Genomic DNA, 19,384 nt, shown 5'->3' on the forward strand with positions numbered 1-19,384 from the left:
CCCAGGAATGTCATTGTACATAATATATTATGTCTCAACTCCCCCCAACCAAACACACCCTTTTTTGTTGAATTTCACATTCTCCCAAATTTGTAGAATTCTTGGAGCATCCCAGGAATGTCATTGTGCAGGGCTGCCACGTTGACCTAGAGATGACCTGGAGAATTTTTCGACCTAGAGATGACCTGGACGACCTGGAGAAAAATCTAATTTTTCAAACTTTTTTCTCAAGAGGTCGAAACAAGGGTAGTTAGACCTGAGAATTGGTACAAGCAATAAAAGAAATTGCTAATTTAGTTCATTTAATGAAAAAAATTGGAACTTTCCAAAATTTGGGGCGGGGGGTAGCTCGTTCAGTTGCGAAAAAAATGCGGAGGTCATGAGTGAACAAAAATTGTTTTGTGACCTGAAGTAATGTTAAGAAATGACCTGGAGGATCTGGAAAAATGACATTTCGGAACTGTGGCCACCCTGTACATGAGTTTTCATCGATTTCTCCATTTCTCCTAATTTTGCACCTGGCCACAGAGGTTTCAGGGCCCGTGGCTACCCTGTGCCCCTGGAGAAGCACCTGGACTCACAGTTTCAGAAACCCGTGGCAACCTTGTCGTAATTCAGTTTGTTTTGATAAACATTCTTCACTTTGAGCTATCACGAAGCTACATTTTGGTCCGCTGAACCGGAGACTACAATGAGTCTAAGCCACAAACAATTAGAGAGGAAGCAACATGCCCTCCGTAGAAATCTAGTGAGACCAGAGAATCAAGCAGAACAAGAAGTAACAGGTACAAATACTGTTACTCTTCAGAAAATATTGGCAAAACTACAGATGGAACTGCAAAGACTGACGACTGTTGATGATGCTGTGCTAGACGGTATCAACAATGAAGACGAACAAGACACGAAATATAAAGAAGTGTATGAGATACAGAAACAAGCAAGAGGAAGAATATTCGCAATTCAACAAAGAATCAATCGAATATCCTCACCACAAATCCGCGCAGATGCAATACCAGAAAACACCAGGGTTTCTCATGCCAACACTACAAACAAACTGCCACAATTGAATTTGCCTACATTCTCAGGGGAATACAAAGAGTGGGTCTCCTTTGAAGACTAATTCGAGACCGGTGTCCATTCAAACGAAAAACTCTCTGATGTACAGAAGCTTGTATATTTGAAAAGTTGCTTAAAGGGAGATGCCAAAAAGCTCATCAAGAATTTAGCGACTACTAGTAACAATTACTATATCGCTTGATCACTCCTAGCAGAAAGATACAAGGATGAAAGAATCATTCTCAGATCACTCCTCCAACAAATTTTCGAATTCAGAGCAATTCAGACAGAAAATGCATACCAACTCAGACACTCCATTCGACTTTCAATGAAGTAAGTCAGTCAATAAAAGCCATCGGTAGGAAAGTAGAAAACGATGCATGGTTCTACGCTCTCTTGTCAAAAGTGGATCCTGAGAGCCAGAAAGCTTGGGCAATGGAACAAAAGGGCTCCAATTGCCTCAAGTACACAGACTTGTTGGAATTTCTTGGTGCAAGGATACAATCCATTGAATCCTCAACTTGTTCACTAGAACAAAAAACGGCAAAGCACCAAGACGCCAAGCAGATTGACGTATCTGAGAAGCAAACAAAACATGTCTGTCCAACGCCTGGTTGCAACGAAACTCACAACTTGGAGTTGCAGCACATTTCGAGCAGCTAGTACTCGGGAAAGAAAAGACATTGTGAGCAAGTCACGATGTTGCTTCAATTGTTTGCGGATTGGTCATACGGTTGCAAATTGCACATCAGAGTCAAAGTGTAAACAATGCCAGAAGAAGCATCACTCATTTCTACACGATGACGTCAAAAACTCCAATGGGATGCAGATTACTACAATCGTTAGCAGAGCCAAGGACAAAGAACAAATAAGTGTGCCCCATTATAATGTCAACCTTTTGACACAAGACAACAATTTTCAAAATTGCTTTTATGTGGACAATTTTGTGGGCAGCGGTGATTCTCCAGACGTGCCCAATGCTATTTTGACTAGTTTCAATTCTGAATGTAGTCTAGAAAAGTTTGTGGTCAACTTAAGCCAAGTAGCAAATGATGAAGACATGGTCGGATCGGGTGGACCCGATACTTTTCTGCATCGCAATCGTTGCCGGATCATTTGTGCACAAAATCGTCCGGGTACTGCCAGTACTACGGATACCAAGAAGGACCTGGTCAAGTTTGGACCCGCAAAACTGGGTAAAGACGAGGACGGATCGGGTGGAACCGATACTTTTCTGAATCAGTATCGTTGCCCGATCATTCTGGAAAAAAATAGTTTGGGTAATGCCAGTACTTCAGATACTAGAGTGGGCCTATGTTGTGATTCTTACCATTTGTTTTATTTCACTAATTACTTTAAAGTATCTTAACTGGTTAATCTTGATTTGACCTTGCCATCTTCATTCTCTCCGACGGAGAGAATGACCGCTCATTTTCTTAATGTTTTAACTTAGAGATTAATTCACTTTTTAAACATATCTTATTTGTAACTAAGTAGAATTAACCGTAAGAAAGGAACATTTTATCATGGCGCAGTCAAACAGCAACGAATCAAACGTGAGAGGTATACCTTCATTTTGGCAGAACCACACAGTGGACCCACCAATTCCTTGGGAAGAGTGGAGCGATCTATTCCAGCTAGCAATAATCGCGAAAGAGAATATCGACATCGAAAATCTTTTGAATCCAACGGAACAATATCACCCACCTCCCCCAACATTGGAAAAGGAAAATCGGCCGGAAAACGAATCCGACGCTCAAAAAACATCACGCATCGAGAGGAATATTCAAGAACAAAAGAGATTCGATGATGAAGAAATGGCCTCAATAAAGTCAGAAACCAAGAAATTCAACGGCATGAGACTGGAATAGGCGGACAAAAAACTAAGATCCATACTTTATCTAGCCCTCGGAAACGAAAAAAAAAGAAAAAATTTGGCCAAAAGTTCACGAGAGTCAAAGTTCTACAAATTTCTTTCAAAGAATTTTGGGAAAATTTGTCCACAGCTTTTGTGAGAAAAACAAACATAACCTTCGAATGACACAAACTCCTAAACAGAAAACAGAGGGACAGAGAATCATTAGAACAATTCTGGGGGGCACTGGCAGAAATGGCAAAACGATGTGACATTCCCACAGGAGAAGATGAATGGATTAGGGATATTTTTATTAATAACATGAAGAATTCAGATATCCAATGGAAACTCCTCACGGAAACCTTACCACCACTAGAAGCCTTAAACGTAGCCCTGATTGACGAAAAAGGAATTACAAACCAAGATGACGAATACTTTTAAATCCAGCGGATATTCTTCCAACAAATCTTTTAATCATTTTAATGTAAAAAGAGAACCCACCCTAAACATTGAAAGAAATAACACATGTATGAAATGCGGCGGAAATTTTACAAAAGGACATCTAGCGGTTTGCCCTGCTAAAGATACAATATGTACGACTTGTAAATATCGAGGACATTTTACTAGATTCTGTAAATCACGCCGTAAAAATGTAAAAATTGTGGATAGTCAAATTGTAAATAATACAGATCATCATTATCCTTCGGAACAACCAGATGTACATATTGACCACGCTAATAGAGAATGCTGTGGAGTAATCAACGCATGGTCAGAGTCTGGACATAGCGATAACGATGATTACTCTGTATTAAACGTAACAACTATCTACGACGATCAAGGAAAGGAACTGAAGAAACTACTAAATATCGGCTTAGGAAACGAAAACCAAGTAATTCTCAATATACAGGTGGATTCAGCAAGCCCTGTAAGCTTCCTTAAACAGAATGTGTTACACGAGTTGAAACTACGAGACCCCTACGTGAAAATATATCCAGTGGATAAGGCTACCAAGGAACTCTATTGTGGATTTACGAACAATGCAATAAATATCACTGGAAAAGTAATTGTCCCAATTTTCTCAAATGGATGGTCCCACAAGGAATGTCACTTCTTCCTAACTCAAGGTCATGAAAGAAATATCTTGGGAAATGACAATTTACCAAAAGTCGGAATCGAAGTTTCACAAAAACAATACGCAACATTCACCAACAAGAGAACATGTAAGTCTATCAATTCAGTTACCTCACTTGACATAGATAATGAAATAGAAATGATTGGAAAAACCTTCAAACAACTATTCCTTTGGATTGGAAAAATAAAAAATCAAACAAAAATAACACACTTTCATGAACCATAACGCCAATTCAATTAAAAGGCAGGAGGGTCCCTTTACACTTACTGGATTCAGTAAAAACAGAATTATACAGGCTTAAATCCGAAGGACACATCAAAAAATTAGAAAACTGTGACAAGGACAGATTTATTAGTCCGATAGTTATTACTTGTAAAAAGACAAATCGATAAAGCTAGCCCTAGATTCAAAATTTATCAACAAACAAATCTACAAGAACAAATATCAGATGCCTAATATACACGAATTAGTTGATAACGTAGCGGCTCAAATTTCAAACAATTCCGTCGGAGAAGTATGGTTTACAAACCTAGACCTAAAGAACGCATATAGTCAACTTGCGCTGGACAATTTTACTAGCAGCCAATGCAATTTTAGTCTAGTCGGCGGAGATATAACAGGCACTTATCAATTTTTAACGGGTTTTTACGGACTCGGCGATATGCCACACGAGTTTCAGAGAGTCATGGACTCAACTTTGGGAAACATTCCTTTTACAAATTGTTACCTCGACGACATATTAGTCGCTTCCAAAGGAAGTTTTAACGATCACAAGAAAATCGTTTAAAAAATTTTATCAACGTTAGACACTTACAATTTCGCAGTTAAATGGTCAAAGTGCAAATTCTTCCAAAAAGAAATCGAATGGCTCGGTTTTAAAATATCGAAATCCGGAATTGCCCCACTATTCGATAAAACCAAAGCAATTAAAGATATTCCAATCTCAAAGAATCTAAAAGAACCAAGATCATTCTTCCGGTCAACTAATCAGTACATTAAATTTGTACCAAATTTAGCATCCCTCGGAAGCCCGCTTAGACCTCTTTTAAACAAGAAGTCAATTTTCCTTTGGAATGAAGATCACTCAAAAGCTTTTGTCAAGATTAAATCTGAAATAGTAAATCTTACCGAAAACACTCATTTCGACGTAAAAAAGCCCACGAGAGTAAAAACAGATGCTTCACATAATGGGTTGGGTGCATACCTTGAACAACTTCATGAGAAGGTTTGGAAAACAGTGTCATTTGCTTCAAGATTTTTAAATCCGCATGAATCCAAATTTTCAACAAACGAATTAGAGCTATTAGGAGTTGTATGGGCGGTCGAACATTACAAAAATTATCTCTACGGCTCTGAATTTGAAATTATCACCGACCACAAAGCTCTCCTTTCCGCTTTGTCACCAAATCACGGAAACAAAACATACCATAGCCGATTGACAAGATGGGTAGATCGTCTCCTACCATTCAATTTTACTATCAAACATTTAGCGGGAAAAGATATGGGTTTTACAGACTTAATTTCAAGAACTCCTTCGGGTGAAGCAATTCCCTCATCACATTACGACGAAGAATTTGTAGTTGCTACTACCAAAAAAAAATATAATGCACTCAATCCTTTGGATAATGAAAATCCATTACGTAATTCAATTAATTCGATTTCGGAAAATTCCCATTACACGAAATTACGAAATCACGTAATAATTACAGCATTGAATTTCGTCAACTCTTCCATTTCAATCTGCAATCAAAAACACTATAGAACAGAACTTTGTAACTCTAAATGTATTCCTTCGGATTTCTCAAACACTGATTTTACTAAAATTTCTCTATCAAATTCAGCCTTTATCTATTTTTTAATTCTTAACAGTAGCTTAATTAGTAATCCTTCGGATCTCAAACTTATAAATAGTGTAAATATGTCAAATAACCAAATTGTAGTAAATCCTTCCACTTCCGGGATACAGGTCTCTATCGATTTTCAAATTTCCTCAGAACACAAGAAGTTAGTAACTAAATTCCGAGAAAACCTCAAGTTACCTGAAAGACTTTTGGATTTAAATACATTATTCAATGCAAAATTGTTCGCTTTATTAACGGAAGACGATGAATTGCTAAACCTAATTGTGAAAACTCTACAGAAAAAAGTAAATAACATCAGCTCAAATTCCCGTTACTTACACCAATTTTCGAAAGACCTTCATGAATCCGACGGACTATTATATATGGATGGAAAATTGGTTATTCCGTTTACACTTAGAAACGCCGTTTTAAAAACCTTACATGAATCTCACCCTGGCCAATTCGGCATGAAATACTTGGCACAATACATTTGGTGGCCACACATATATCGACAAATTTACTTCCACGGGATTAATTGCACACAATGCACTCAAACCGGTAAGAATATAAAAAGCATCATACCAACTACACCAATTAGCGAGCTTCCGACCTTATTCGAACCTAATGAGGAAATAAATCTTGACTTTGCCGGCCCACTAGATAACAACTGGGGAAACAATAAATACATCTTATTGTGTATAGACCGTTTTTCAAAATTCCCTTCAGCAAAAATTACATCTTCAACGTCATCAAACACAGTAATCGAATTTCTTCAAGATTATTTCTATCTCGATGGGATTCCAAAATCTATTCGGGTCGACCACGCATCCTGCTTTACTAGTCAGGATTTTAAATTATTTTGCCATGCTCTTAATATCAAACTAATTTTTTGTACAGTTGGAGACCATCGTTCTAACGGTCTTGTAGAAAAACTTGTTCATACTGTAAAAATAAAATTATTAGCAATGTCATTGGATCAACAAAAACCTACATTACAAACCGCCATTTCGAAAATCATTTGGAATCTACGATCTTCCTTCCAATCTAAAATTAAATGCTCACCGTTCGAAATACACTTTAATAGAAAACCGAACACGATCTGGAAGCAATTGGCATCTAATAATTTATCCGGTGGATTTTTAGACAAAGGGAAGTCGATCGTAAGCAGAGAAAGGGCCCTCGACTGGAACGCTGACGATCGGATAGAGGACGGATACAAAGACTTCCTCATACCGAAAAAGAAGCAGTCACCATTGGAGAAAGGCTACGATTCAGATCTTCCTACTACTTCAAAACCTCCATCATCCCGAGTGCCCTTAAGCAGTCCGTTTAAAGGTAAATTACTACGGAAAACTAACGGAAGTATAAACGGAAACCTCTTCTATAAACAACTAGGCCAGAAAATAATAAACTCAACAAAATCCACGGTTAAATTATCCGACGGAAAAATTATTAGAAAGTCGGACATCGCCATTCCAAAGTCTAAATCCTCTACAATTCGTTCATTCAAAGGAAATATCTCCTTTCCTTTTTTCTCTAACGGTGATTTACAAGTAGGTCCAAGAAAGTCTTACAAACCGAAGACACAACAGACGCGGAAACCAGACTCTAAGACAGGAAGACACACAGAGTCGTTCACCCCGGTCACCACCAGATCTAGAGGAACAAACCAGCCTTCAAAATCCAACAAATCGAAGAAGAACCGAAATAAAGCCTCGACGTCGAATACTGGATATTTAGCAGGTGACGAATCCATGTTCATTCCGTCGGATACGTCGGACATTAGCGATTGGGAATGGATTGCGGGAGGTTTTCCATGTAGAGAAATGATAAGAAAACGCTTCATTTCAGATAACGACAATTTTTACAAAGAACCTACCTCATCATTAGACCCTAAAACATATCAAACTAATATAAAACCTGAGATTTTAGACGATCAACCTCAACTCTCAGACACAGCGGAATGCCCAATTAGTATAAAACCAGCACCTCAAACTACCTCACACCCACCCGACGAACCTTCTACGGCTACGACAACGGAGACCCCAAACATTCCTTCGGATTTGACAAAACCATTGGTAGGAGAAAAACCGGTCGATTTCCCAGTTTTCGAGATAGAGGACTCCTCCGATGAAATTGGAACCAGCGAGGAAAGACATCCTAAGGAAACTACTACCACCGGTAACGAACTTATTTTACGACGTTCAAGTCGAAATGTTGGTCGCCCACAGTTCTATGGTAAGCGATATTACATAGATATTATAGATGAGTTAGAAAACCAACCAGGCTCCGCTATTAACCCTATATCTCTGGACGAGGATGACAACTCGAGCTCCCCCACACAAACATTCAGAGAGAATCCCTTGGATAATCAGACACACATCTGCAACACATTACCGGAAGACAGTACACCGGATCTAGCATACACCCAATCTCCCGATCAATTCTCCATCGCCTCTACCGACGATTCTTTGAGAGATGCCGTGAACTGCTTTGAAAATTACATCGACTTAGATAGTGAAATTTTCAACGCCGAGCTAGAAAAATTCATGGAAGGGGACTGGTAAACTCAATCAAACTTTAAAACTCGCATTTAGCCATTTAATTTGTAGTACTGTTTCGTTTAAGTGCAATTAGAGCTTACCTAGCTGTAACTACGGATTACAATCCGCCGGATTTAGGAATTTTATTATCCTGTCTAATCCAGTAATTCCTTCGGAGCACTAAAATTACATTTGTTTCACCGTGCAGTATTTAAATTTTCATTTTGTCGGACTTCTCGAGAGGGAGAAAAAGGGTTAGATAACATGTTAGGTATCATGGCGCTTAGTACTTTGATTTTTTTTCCCACTTAGGGGAATGTAGTGATTCTTACCATTTGTTTTATTTCACTAATTACTTTAAAGTATCTTAACTGGTTAATCTTGATTTGACCTTGCTATCTTCATTCTCTCCGACGGAGAGAATGACCGCTCATTTTCTTAATGTTTTAACTTAGAGATTAATTCACTTTTTAAACATATCTTATTTGTAACTAAGTAGAATTAACCGTAACAAAGGAACATTTTATCAGCCTGGTCAACTTTGGACCTCCAAAATGCGGTGAAGACGTGGACCGATGGGGCTGAACAATTACTTTTCTGGGTCGTTATCGTTGCCCGATTAATTGTGCAAAAAATGTCCGAGTTCAATCAGAACTTTGAAATTACAACAAAAAGTCCTCAGCTGGTCAACTTCAGCCATCCAATAGAAGTGGAAGATGTGGAGCTAGAACCGCGGAGTAAAGTTTTTCTGGCTCGTAATCCGTGCCCAATTAACCTGCAAAAGAATGAACTGGCCGCTGCAATCTTTCACACATGTGGTCATTTTCCGATGGCAATTACAACACCTTCCCGACAGATAACTACAATTGTTAGCAAACAACATGAATCGCGTTATTCTGTTTATTGAATTGCCCCCCTTTATTGCCCCCAGGGGGAAGGCCCCTTTTATTTACAATTGGAATCACCAGCAAATATATTTTCTCAAAGGTAAACCTGAGAATTCATCATAGATAAGAACGCCGTTCCCCCACCGCTCAAAAAAGACTGTTTTCCTTAAATGTGTTTCTCAAACAAAGAGTAAGTGTAATTTTCGTTCATGTTATTTCAAACAAATGACATTCCTGTTTGGCTCTAGTGTTAAACTGGCTATTCACTCTGTCAAAGCTTCCGGCACGGTCGTACTAGTTGGCATGGGACCTTACGATGAAATCAAGATCCCTGTGATGACCATGTCTACAAGAGAGATCGATATTAGAGGCATTTTCCGATACGCTAATTGTTATCCGGCTGCTTTGGAACTTGTGAAATCAGGCAGGAGCGGTTCAAGGATACTGATGTTCACGGAGTCAGGTTATCCGGAGTATTATACAGGGTGGCCACGATGTCAGTGCCTGGCATGAGATTTCATGAGTGGCCACCCTATAAAAGTTTCAGGGTAAATTCGGAAACCGTTCGTAATATATATTTTTTAATTTACTTTTCGTCTTCGTTTTGATCTTGATTGCCTGGTTTTGGAACTTCCGAGAAATTCTAAAACTTTTGCTTTCTGTCCAGAAATTTAAGTTAAATGGTTTTTTGGGCGCGTCCAAACGTTTCTGTAACTTTTTTTTGGTTTTAGAATATTTTTTTATAAGCCATTAATATTCAATTCAAAATTCCGGGAAAAAAGTTAGTGAAATAGTCATCTTTTTTCATGTAAAAAGTTTCGAAAATGGTCAATTATTTGTGAACCGCCCCTGAAATCAGGAAAAGTGGATATCAAGAAATTGGTGACTCATAGGTTCCCTATTGAGAAGACAGTGGAAGCCTTTGAGACAACTCTGAGAGGGGAGGGCATCAAAATCGTCATCAATTGCTGATTGGGCGACGTCTCATTGGAGGCCAGTATACGAATTGTCTATCGGAACCTTCATAGAAAAACTGATTGTCTAATGCTTTATTTATGTTTTAAGATATCAAACGCATTACGTGACGCATAGAGAGATTATATATAAAAATTTATATTTTAATTGAAGTTTTTCTTAACGATGAAATGATTCATTTCATTGTCTATTTTTCACAAATTAAAGTAAAATTGTATGATATTGTTTGACATCTTTAATTTTTTTTTCCAGACTTTGTTTTCATGTAGCACGCATACCTGGCTCAAAGATTTCCCATGCTGCTTTTATACTAATTTATTTATTTACACAGACTTTAATTTCGCAATTAAAAGTATTCTCAGATGAACTCTGAATAAAGTAAAGCTCTTCTTCATAAAACTCGTCGTCTTCTCCTCCAGAACAAAAAAAATACCCAAGGTTACCAAAATGTAGTATATTTCACGCTTCGACATGAATGTTAACCGTTGTTTGTCTTGATGAAATATCGCGTTCTCGTTAAAATTGTCAATGACTTTTTTCGTGACCTATCTCCCGTGTGTTCAATCACTTCGTGAAAGGTCATAGGTTGAGAGTATGCTGACGAAGACTGAATTAAGTTAGCTCTCCATGAAGGTTAGAAAACATCCAGTAAAACGTTTTATTCCGCAATGTCTTCGCGAATATGGACCCTACCGTATCGTGAAAAATTTAAAATACCGAGGTAAAGACTTACTGTGTGAGATGATATTTGACAATAAAAGGTTTGAAAAAATTCAAAACTTACCATTTAAATATTTTATACCGGGTACATTTTATTGATCCCTGTATTGCAACTAAATATTGTGAAAATTTTTTCGACGACTTTTCCATAAGCGATCATAAACTGTTCTAAAAGTTCTTTTTTACTTCGGCAAAAAATGAGGGTGAACTATTGGAATTGGTGCTTGGAAGCTGTATAATCTTATAAAACGTGCCAAAATACTGTGTGCTGAATATAAAACTGGTTGCATCAAAGCTATAGGAAAAATTAATCATTTAAATGTTTTTTTTACCTTGAAATTACCCAAATTGAACGGATTTAAAAGAGTTTTTCGAAGGAAAGAACAATTGCACCGAAAATGTAAGAGTACCATCGGAAAAATATGGTACGCACATATACTTTCGACGGTACCCTCACATTTCCGTGTAGACAAACCTTTACATTTATATATAAAGTGTCCAAAACAAGCCCATGGTCAAACTATACTAAGGTTTGAAGCCAGAAAACATGGTCTCGAAAAAAGGGGAAAGAACACAAAATAAAGCTTTTCCCTTAAATCCGTATGATCCTGTAAATTATGCCAAAAAACTTTAAAGATTGCGTTGAATACGAAAAAAAACATATTGTGAATTTGTATCAATCCTGTTGTTCACACTGAAGAAAGAGCAACCGCGGGGAACACGATTGGAACCAACGGAACTCCTCTATCTGAGGACTGGAAAAAAACAGTTGATCCTCTGATTTCCTCAATTCTTACAGAATTCGGAAATAATTATTACTAATTAGTAACGTACCTGCAACGAATTGTTGATTACGTACTGCTTGCTACGGAATACGGACAAAATCCCCCCGGACAAATATCCCCGGACACAATTCTCCTCGCACCCACCCCCCCCCCCCCGGATAAAATCCCGTCCGACCTGGACAAAAACCCCTTTCAAATTCTTCGTGATTATGGTGAAAGTCAATACACCTCGCGAAGCGCGCTGAAGGGGCTAAACGATTGAGGACGAGCACCCTTGCGGCGGGAGAACGACGTCAGAGGATTGGACACTGAAGGGGCTAAACGATTGAGGACGAGCACCCTTGCGGCGGGAGATCGACGTCAGAGGATTGGACACTGAAGGGGGTAAACGATTGAGGACGAGCACCCTTGCGGCGGGAGAACGACGTCAGAGGATTGGACACTGAAGGGGCTAAACGATTGAGGACGAGCACCCTTGCGGCGGGAGAACGACGTCAGAGGATTGGACACTGAAGGGGCTAAACGATTGAGGACGAGCACCCTTGCGGCGGGAGAACGACGTCAGAGGATTGGACACTGAAGGGGCTAAACGATTGAGGACGAGCACCCTTGCGGCGGGAGAACGACGTCAGAGGATTGGACACTGAAGGAGCTAAACGATTGAGGACGAGCACCCTTGCGGCGGGAGAACGACGTCAGAGGATTGGACACTGAAGGGGCTAAACGATTGAGGACGAGCACCCTTGCGGCGGGAGAACGACGTCAGAGGATTGGACACTGAAGGGGCTAAACGATTGAGGACGAGCACCCTTGCGGCGGGAGAACGACGTCAGAGGATTGGACACTGAAGGGGCTAAACGATTGAGGACGAGCACCCTTGCGGCGGGAGAACGACGTCAGAGGATTGGACACTGAAGGGGCTAAACGATTGAGGACGAGCACCCTTGCGGCGTGAGAACGACGTCAGAGGATTGGACACTGAAGGGGCTAAACGATTGAGGACGAGCACCCTTGCGGCGGGAGAACGACGTCAGAGGATTGGACACTGAAGGAGCTAAACGATTGAGGACGAGCACCCTTGCGGCGGGAGAACGACGTCAGAGGATTGGACACTGAAGGGGCTAAACGATTGAGGACGAGCACCCTTGCGGCGGGAGAACGACGTCAGAGGATTGGACACTGAAGGGGCTAAACGATTGAGGACGAGCACCCTTGCGGCGGGAGAACGACGTCAGAGGATTGGACACTGAAGGGGCTAAACGATTGAGGACGAGCACCCTTGCGGCGGGAGAACGACGTCAGAGGATTGGACACTGAAGGGGCTAAACGATTGAGGACGAGCAACCTTGCGGCGGGAGAACGACGTCAGAGGATTGGACACTGAAGGGGCTAAACGATTGAGGACGAGCACCCTTGCGGCGGGAGAACGACGTCAGAGGATTGGACACTGAAGGGGCTAAACGATTGAGGACGAGCACCCTTGCGGCGGGAGAACGACGTCAGAGGATTGGACACTGAAGGGGCTAAACGATTGAGGACGAGCACCCTTGCGGCGGGAGAACGACGTCAGAGGATTGGACACTGAAGGGGATTTTGTCCGGGTGTGGGGGGATTGTGTGCGGAGGGATTTTGTCCGGTGGATTTCGTTCCGGGGATATTGTCCGGGATTCGCTGGCTACACAGTTCCGACCAGGGCCTGTCCATAAATAATTGCAATATATATATTTGTTTCAATATGAATTGAATTTTTCTGGAAATATACAATAAATAATGCAAAATTGTTTATATTTTTACAATGAAAATATGGATTTAGTCTCCATCACGTTTTTTCCGACCATTTTTTACTATTGTCACAGTTATCAAACGACTAGTGCTTCGGATTATGGAAGCACTTGATGCAATCCCGCACATCTTTGCACAATTTTGAACGTTTTTTGGCAAATTTTATACGGTTATATGGCTTTACGGGAAAATATCTTGGAGTTTTTTTGACAAAATAGCGTCATTTTATTTGATTTTGGGATTACTTGAGAATCTCCTCATTCATCTTTGCAATGGTACTATTATAATGTTGATGAAATTGTTTTTTTCCTCGGAAAAACGTGTCTTTTTCGCCCCATTTTGATAGTTTTTAAGTAAAAATTTAGAAAATTGTATCTAAGTGACCAACTAGTATTGCTATTGGCTTTGAGTCATGACTCTTTAGTCAGTACATTTCTTTACAGTTTTATGGAATGATTTATAGGATTATGCAGCTTTGGAGGTTAACATCTTATCGTTTTTCATCAAAAAGTCTATTTTAAACCAGTTTTTAAAAGTACAGCTTATTGCTTTATTGATCAAAAACTACTTAAAGAAATGCAGCGAATCATAGTCTCAATCACGTTTTTTCCAACCAGTTTTGGGTAAAAACACAAACATGTTTCTAAGCAAAATTCTGAGCGATAGTTCAGATGAAATAATATAGTATGTCAAAAGACTAAAAAAACGGGTGAACAAATAGAAAACGCTTTAATCCTTTCACTTGTTCAAAGTTCATTTCACTTACACAACGAATTTTCGATTTGCATTCAATCGTTCTAAAATTACAAACGGTCTCATTCGTCCTAAAATTTTCCTAAAAACTCCACGAAGCCGTTGGGAACGATTATGCAGGGTAATGTCTGTCGGCTCCCCACAGACTGTGTTGGAGGCTGTTCTACATTTATTTCGCACTATTGGAGCCCTATTATAATCGTTTTGAGACAATTACACATGTTGTTCAGTTAGGGTGGGGGTCTTTGTTGGGGATGCTACTAGGACAAACCCAAAAACCCAGACAGAAGTCGCGAACACAAACTTTGTATTATAGTTTGAAACTAATTTTTCGCTTCGCTCAAATTCGTAAAGAGAGTTTCCAGGCAATTACGACGGGGTACCTGTGATCAGGGGTAAAAAAATGTTATTTAAATAATTGGCAATGAATAAATATAAAGAATTTGTTTCGTAGATTGAAAAATGCAAATAATTTATTTTTCTCATACAATAATCGTAAAGTGACAGACAATTATTTCAGTTTCTTTGGTCTCCAGTTTCAAATGGGTAAAACCTACTTCGAAATTGTGTTGAAAGACTGTTTATTACCGCAAAGGCTGTCCATAAAGATTACAGAAAAAGTTCGAGTCCAATCAACTTGGAGGCACAGATGTCCTTGCAAAAACAAACAAGAAATATTGGGACAAATTGACTTTTTCCGAAAAAATGGGTTTCATTCACAATAATTGATGATAATTAACAACAATTTATTCTTGAGAACAATCTTTTTTTTTCTGTATAGAGCAATACAAGTATTTTCATTTAAGGTAACAATAATTATACATTACATTATTTTACACCCCTGCCTGTGATTTTGAACAAGCCGTTTTAGTTTGGGACCGCGAAAAAGGGAGATTCTATCGCTACAAATTAAAACCGTCGGATACAAGTAAAAAAAAATTTTTTTGAAGTGTTTACTCTTCGTGTTCTTAATTTAGCAATCTGTAACTTAATAATAGATTATCTATATATTTTTTTTTCAAGAAAAACATATTTTTCATGACTCAGTAAGACTAATAAGACCCAAATTTGGGTCACGTTGGGAGACGAATTGTCAACAAGAGCCTAAAATACAGTATTTTATTCTCGATATTTCCCCCTCGTTTATTACAAAAAATTATGTTTTGGAAGCCATATCACGTAAAAGTATGTAAAAGACATGTAGCAAAGTGCATGTGATACTTGAATAAAGCCGGTTTAATCACACACAAGTTACTTGGCATAAAAACACAATGTGGCCGCGGGATAATTAACTCAGCAATCTTCACAAACGCTTGACTTGACACACAACAATTGAACAAAGGAGTTGAGAGGCGTGTTTTTCGTGACGTTTATCAATTCAGCCTCGATCTGTGAAGTTATATATGCTTTAAGTTTATGTCTGCTGGTGAAGTGTAAGAGCCAGATTAGCTACTGAGATATCGAGCTACCAATTTAATGTTAAATAGAAGTTTCTAATCAATACCCTGAGACGAATAAACCAACCAACTAGTTAATAATTATAGTAACTAACATTAGCCATAAAAGTAGCAACTAACCTGCTGGCTTCATAGTTCCGACCAGGGCCGGGGTGGATTTAGTGGGGAGGAACTGTGTCTAGTGATTTGCTAGGAAAGCAGTTCCGACCAGGGCCAGTCAATAAATAATTGCAATATAATTTTTGGGTTCCAAAAATTATTGCATTTTATTGAAAACGAACAATAAATATTGCACTAAAGCAATTATTGATTCAATTTTTACGATGAAAAAATGCAGTTTCAAAACTTGAACTATTATATTTAAGTCCAAAAGAAAATTTCTAGAAAAAAGTGGCGACGAATCATAGTCTCCACCAGGTTTTTTCCCGACCATATTCAGTATAAACACGAACGTTCGAACTTGTCCGATGTACAAACATTCCGACCATTGGAAAACCAGCGTGAATTGACACCCTCAACCACAACCATGCCTAACCTCAATGACAAACTTTTTGCTATGGCTTCGAATCAAAATTTTTTTGGCACATATGTTCAGTTTTTGGCAAAACTTATAGGATTATACGGCTTTAGGGGAAATCATCACTACGTTTTTCATGAAAACAATAGCTGCTTATTCTTTTCAGCTGTTGTTTTCTCTTTTTCCTAGCCTTCAATGTCTATACGGTCGTAAAATTTGTAATTTTTTTCAAATTTGAAGATAAAATATTTCAACCAATGTCAATCAGAGGGCAATGGCAAATCGTTTCCTGATATTGCAATGAAATTATCCTTCTAATTTTTTTAATGCCAAGAAACAAGATTTCCTTTTGTCGATGTTTATATTGCTGCATCACGGAGATCGTTTGGCGAGCAATAAGTTTTTCTTGGCTCTGCTCGTCATTTTGTCAGTTCCGAATTCTGTAAAATCAGAGGATCAACTGTTTTTTTTCCAGTCCTCAGATGGAGGAGTTCCGTTGGTTCCACTCGTGTTCCCCGCGGTTGCTCTTTTTTCAGTGTGAACAACAGGATAAATACAAATTCACATTATGTTTTTTTTCGTATTCAACCCGATCTTACAGAAACAATGATTTTTCGAGGTTTCAGGAAACAATTGTCTGCCGTCTTCCGGAAGAAATTGTTCGTAGAACGTTTAAAGCCTTTCTACATCGGCGGAATTTGCCTGTAAAGTTGTTCAAAAAAACGTCTGCGGTAGTTCGTTAGTTTCAGAGTCCGAGGAATCCGTCACCCAACTGAAAAAAGTGAATGTTATTTGCAAACTTCGCGCATAGAGGAAAAGTTACGAATTCGCAGACATATAGAAACGTTCAATTCTATCGCACATTTATATATCGAACTGAACATTGTATTGCATTTATGCATTATTTCAACCACTTTTTGCGTCAAACATTATATAAAGAAGTCAAATATCTAATGATAGCTCTTAACTGAACCCATTGTTCGAATTTAACCGTTTTGAGCAATAATAGTTGACGCTAGCGTCCGAATGAGCTCGATCCTCCCAAAAACAGACAAAAAGACAAATGTAGCAGAAACTAATTTAACTCTTTATATACAAAATACTGTACAAGTACTAAATAGAACAAATTTACAAGTGAGCAGGAGAATATGTTATTTGCTAGGCAAAAATGAGTTCAGGCTTTGCGAGATCATGAAAATGTCAGCAAGAGACCGCTGTTGTTTCCCAATATGGGTTATGGGAAGGCGTGTCTCGATTGGTTGAGAAATGGTCAAAGAAATCTGCAAAAACTAGAAGACTGCCGTGTTCTGGTGGCCGAGACAGATTCATCCGATTGTCCAACAGCTCCAACAACGGTCGATTGAGCAGTCTCCTCTGCAAAAGAACTTCCAGCTATATATAGTTATATATAACTTAAGTTATACAGGGTTCCCGGGTTGACCAAAACTTCTTATCATACAATTTCCATATATGAGAAACTTCTTGTCATACAATTTCATACAATTCCATACGTACAGAAAATTGTATGAAAACTCTATGATAAGCATTTTTCCATATATGAAAATTGTATGATAGGCGTTTTCCCATAAACCAAAAATTTTGATTTTTTTCTTTCTAAATTTAGTTTCTGAAAATTTTTTGGTTGTAGTTGCAACCGAACACAAGTGACAAAGACCTTGGTTACTCAAAACACCAAAGGTTGGACGGTCTTGCATTTACAATGCATAGAAAACGACCTGAATTTGGCTGTCTTTCACAATTGATATAACAAAAGTAACAAACTTATATTTTTTGGCAAAATTTTTTAATGATGATTATATTAAATTTTTGAATTTTCAAATTATCAGACATTGATCAAGGCGTACATTAACACCCCATACAAAAGAAAGAGGAATTTTCAGCGTTTTTGAAAAAAAAAAATTCAGTGAAAAAAAAATAAAAGCCAATTTTATCGTATCCAGGACTACGTTATGCACACAAAATATTAAATTTTGCATGCAAATTTTTTTTTTCGAAAAATGTTGGTTTGCGTACGAAAATCGATTTGCGGTTGAAAAAAAAACAAAAAAATTTTTGGGCCAAATTTTCAAAATTAATTGAAAAATTTTTTGTGTCGCCATCAAAAAAATGCCAGTCATACAATTTCCATATATGGGAATTTTATGATAAGCATTTTTTTCAAAAAACGAAAACCTCCGTTTTTTATCACCAGATTGTTTTTTTTTAGAATCAAACAGCCACAGAAATGAGTTTATACCAGTTTTCAACCATTTTTAGAAATTGTATGAAAATTGTATGAAAGCATTTTCCCACACACTTGATGTATGGAATTGTATGATAAGCATTTTCGGTGTATGGAGGTCAACCCGGGTTGTTAGAGTTAGGGTTAGGTTTGTTTCAAACGATAAAAAAACATGTTTTAAACACGATTGAAAAAAAAAACATGTTTTGTTCCCTAAGAATGGCAGAACTAAAGGAGCTAAGGGTTTTTCCATACGTTTTTGTACAGTTGCATGGCAGTTTTACAATTTCAAAAGCTAGTTTCATACCAAAATTAGCGGTATATTACGCAAATCTCTTTTTAAAGATACTTTGGGCAAAAACGGATGGTGGATTTCCTGTTATCTGCGATTCTGTGGACTCCTTTTCGGACGAATGGTCAAGTATATTTACTAAGCGTTTATTGCTGGTTAAATGCTTAGTAATTTTATCCTAAATTATAAGTCTCACCTTAGATCGTCAAATTGTCTTGACAAAAAGTAGAGTAGAAAAAATAGTTAGAAAAGGTATGAATTAATTAGTTGGTTAAATACAAAGCACTGGGTTATTAGATTATATAAATGAATCGAACAGCTTAAAGAAATATACCTATGAGGGGAGGTTGAGCTAATCTTATTTTGTTCATCAATATTTTATCTTCTTACTAAGGTCGGTGGCTGAGTAGAATGTATTGTTGCCCTTGATTTTGTCCAAGTCAGCGCTTCTGGTTGGGTCGTCTGAATCGTCTTGCCGTCGTACTTGAGGTAGTTGTAGTCCAGACTTCCTCGGTTGTGCGAATTCGAGTGTCTCGATTTATAATTT

At 38.3% G+C, this 19,384-nt stretch overlaps 1 protein-coding gene across 1 annotated transcript in view; it reads right to left on the reverse strand.

The window, feature by feature from the left end:
* Nucleotides 1-17,367: 17,367 nt before the first annotated feature.
* The window catches only part of LOC134855366 (tetratricopeptide repeat protein 28-like), a 56,308-nt gene continuing 54,291 nt past the window's right edge, over nucleotides 17,368-19,384 (reverse strand). The window contains exon 5 of the mRNA XM_063871869.1: nucleotides 17,368-17,677. Coding sequence (XP_063727939.1) covers nucleotides 17,574-17,677 — 104 coding nt within the window. The 3' untranslated portion in view covers nucleotides 17,368-17,573. The remainder of the gene's footprint in view (nucleotides 17,678-19,384) is intronic.

The sequence above is a fragment of the Symsagittifera roscoffensis genome, chromosome 10 (assembly GCF_963678635.1).
Source record: "Symsagittifera roscoffensis chromosome 10, txSymRosc1.1, whole genome shotgun sequence".
Lineage (NCBI taxonomy): Eukaryota > Metazoa > Xenacoelomorpha > Acoela > Convolutidae > Symsagittifera > Symsagittifera roscoffensis.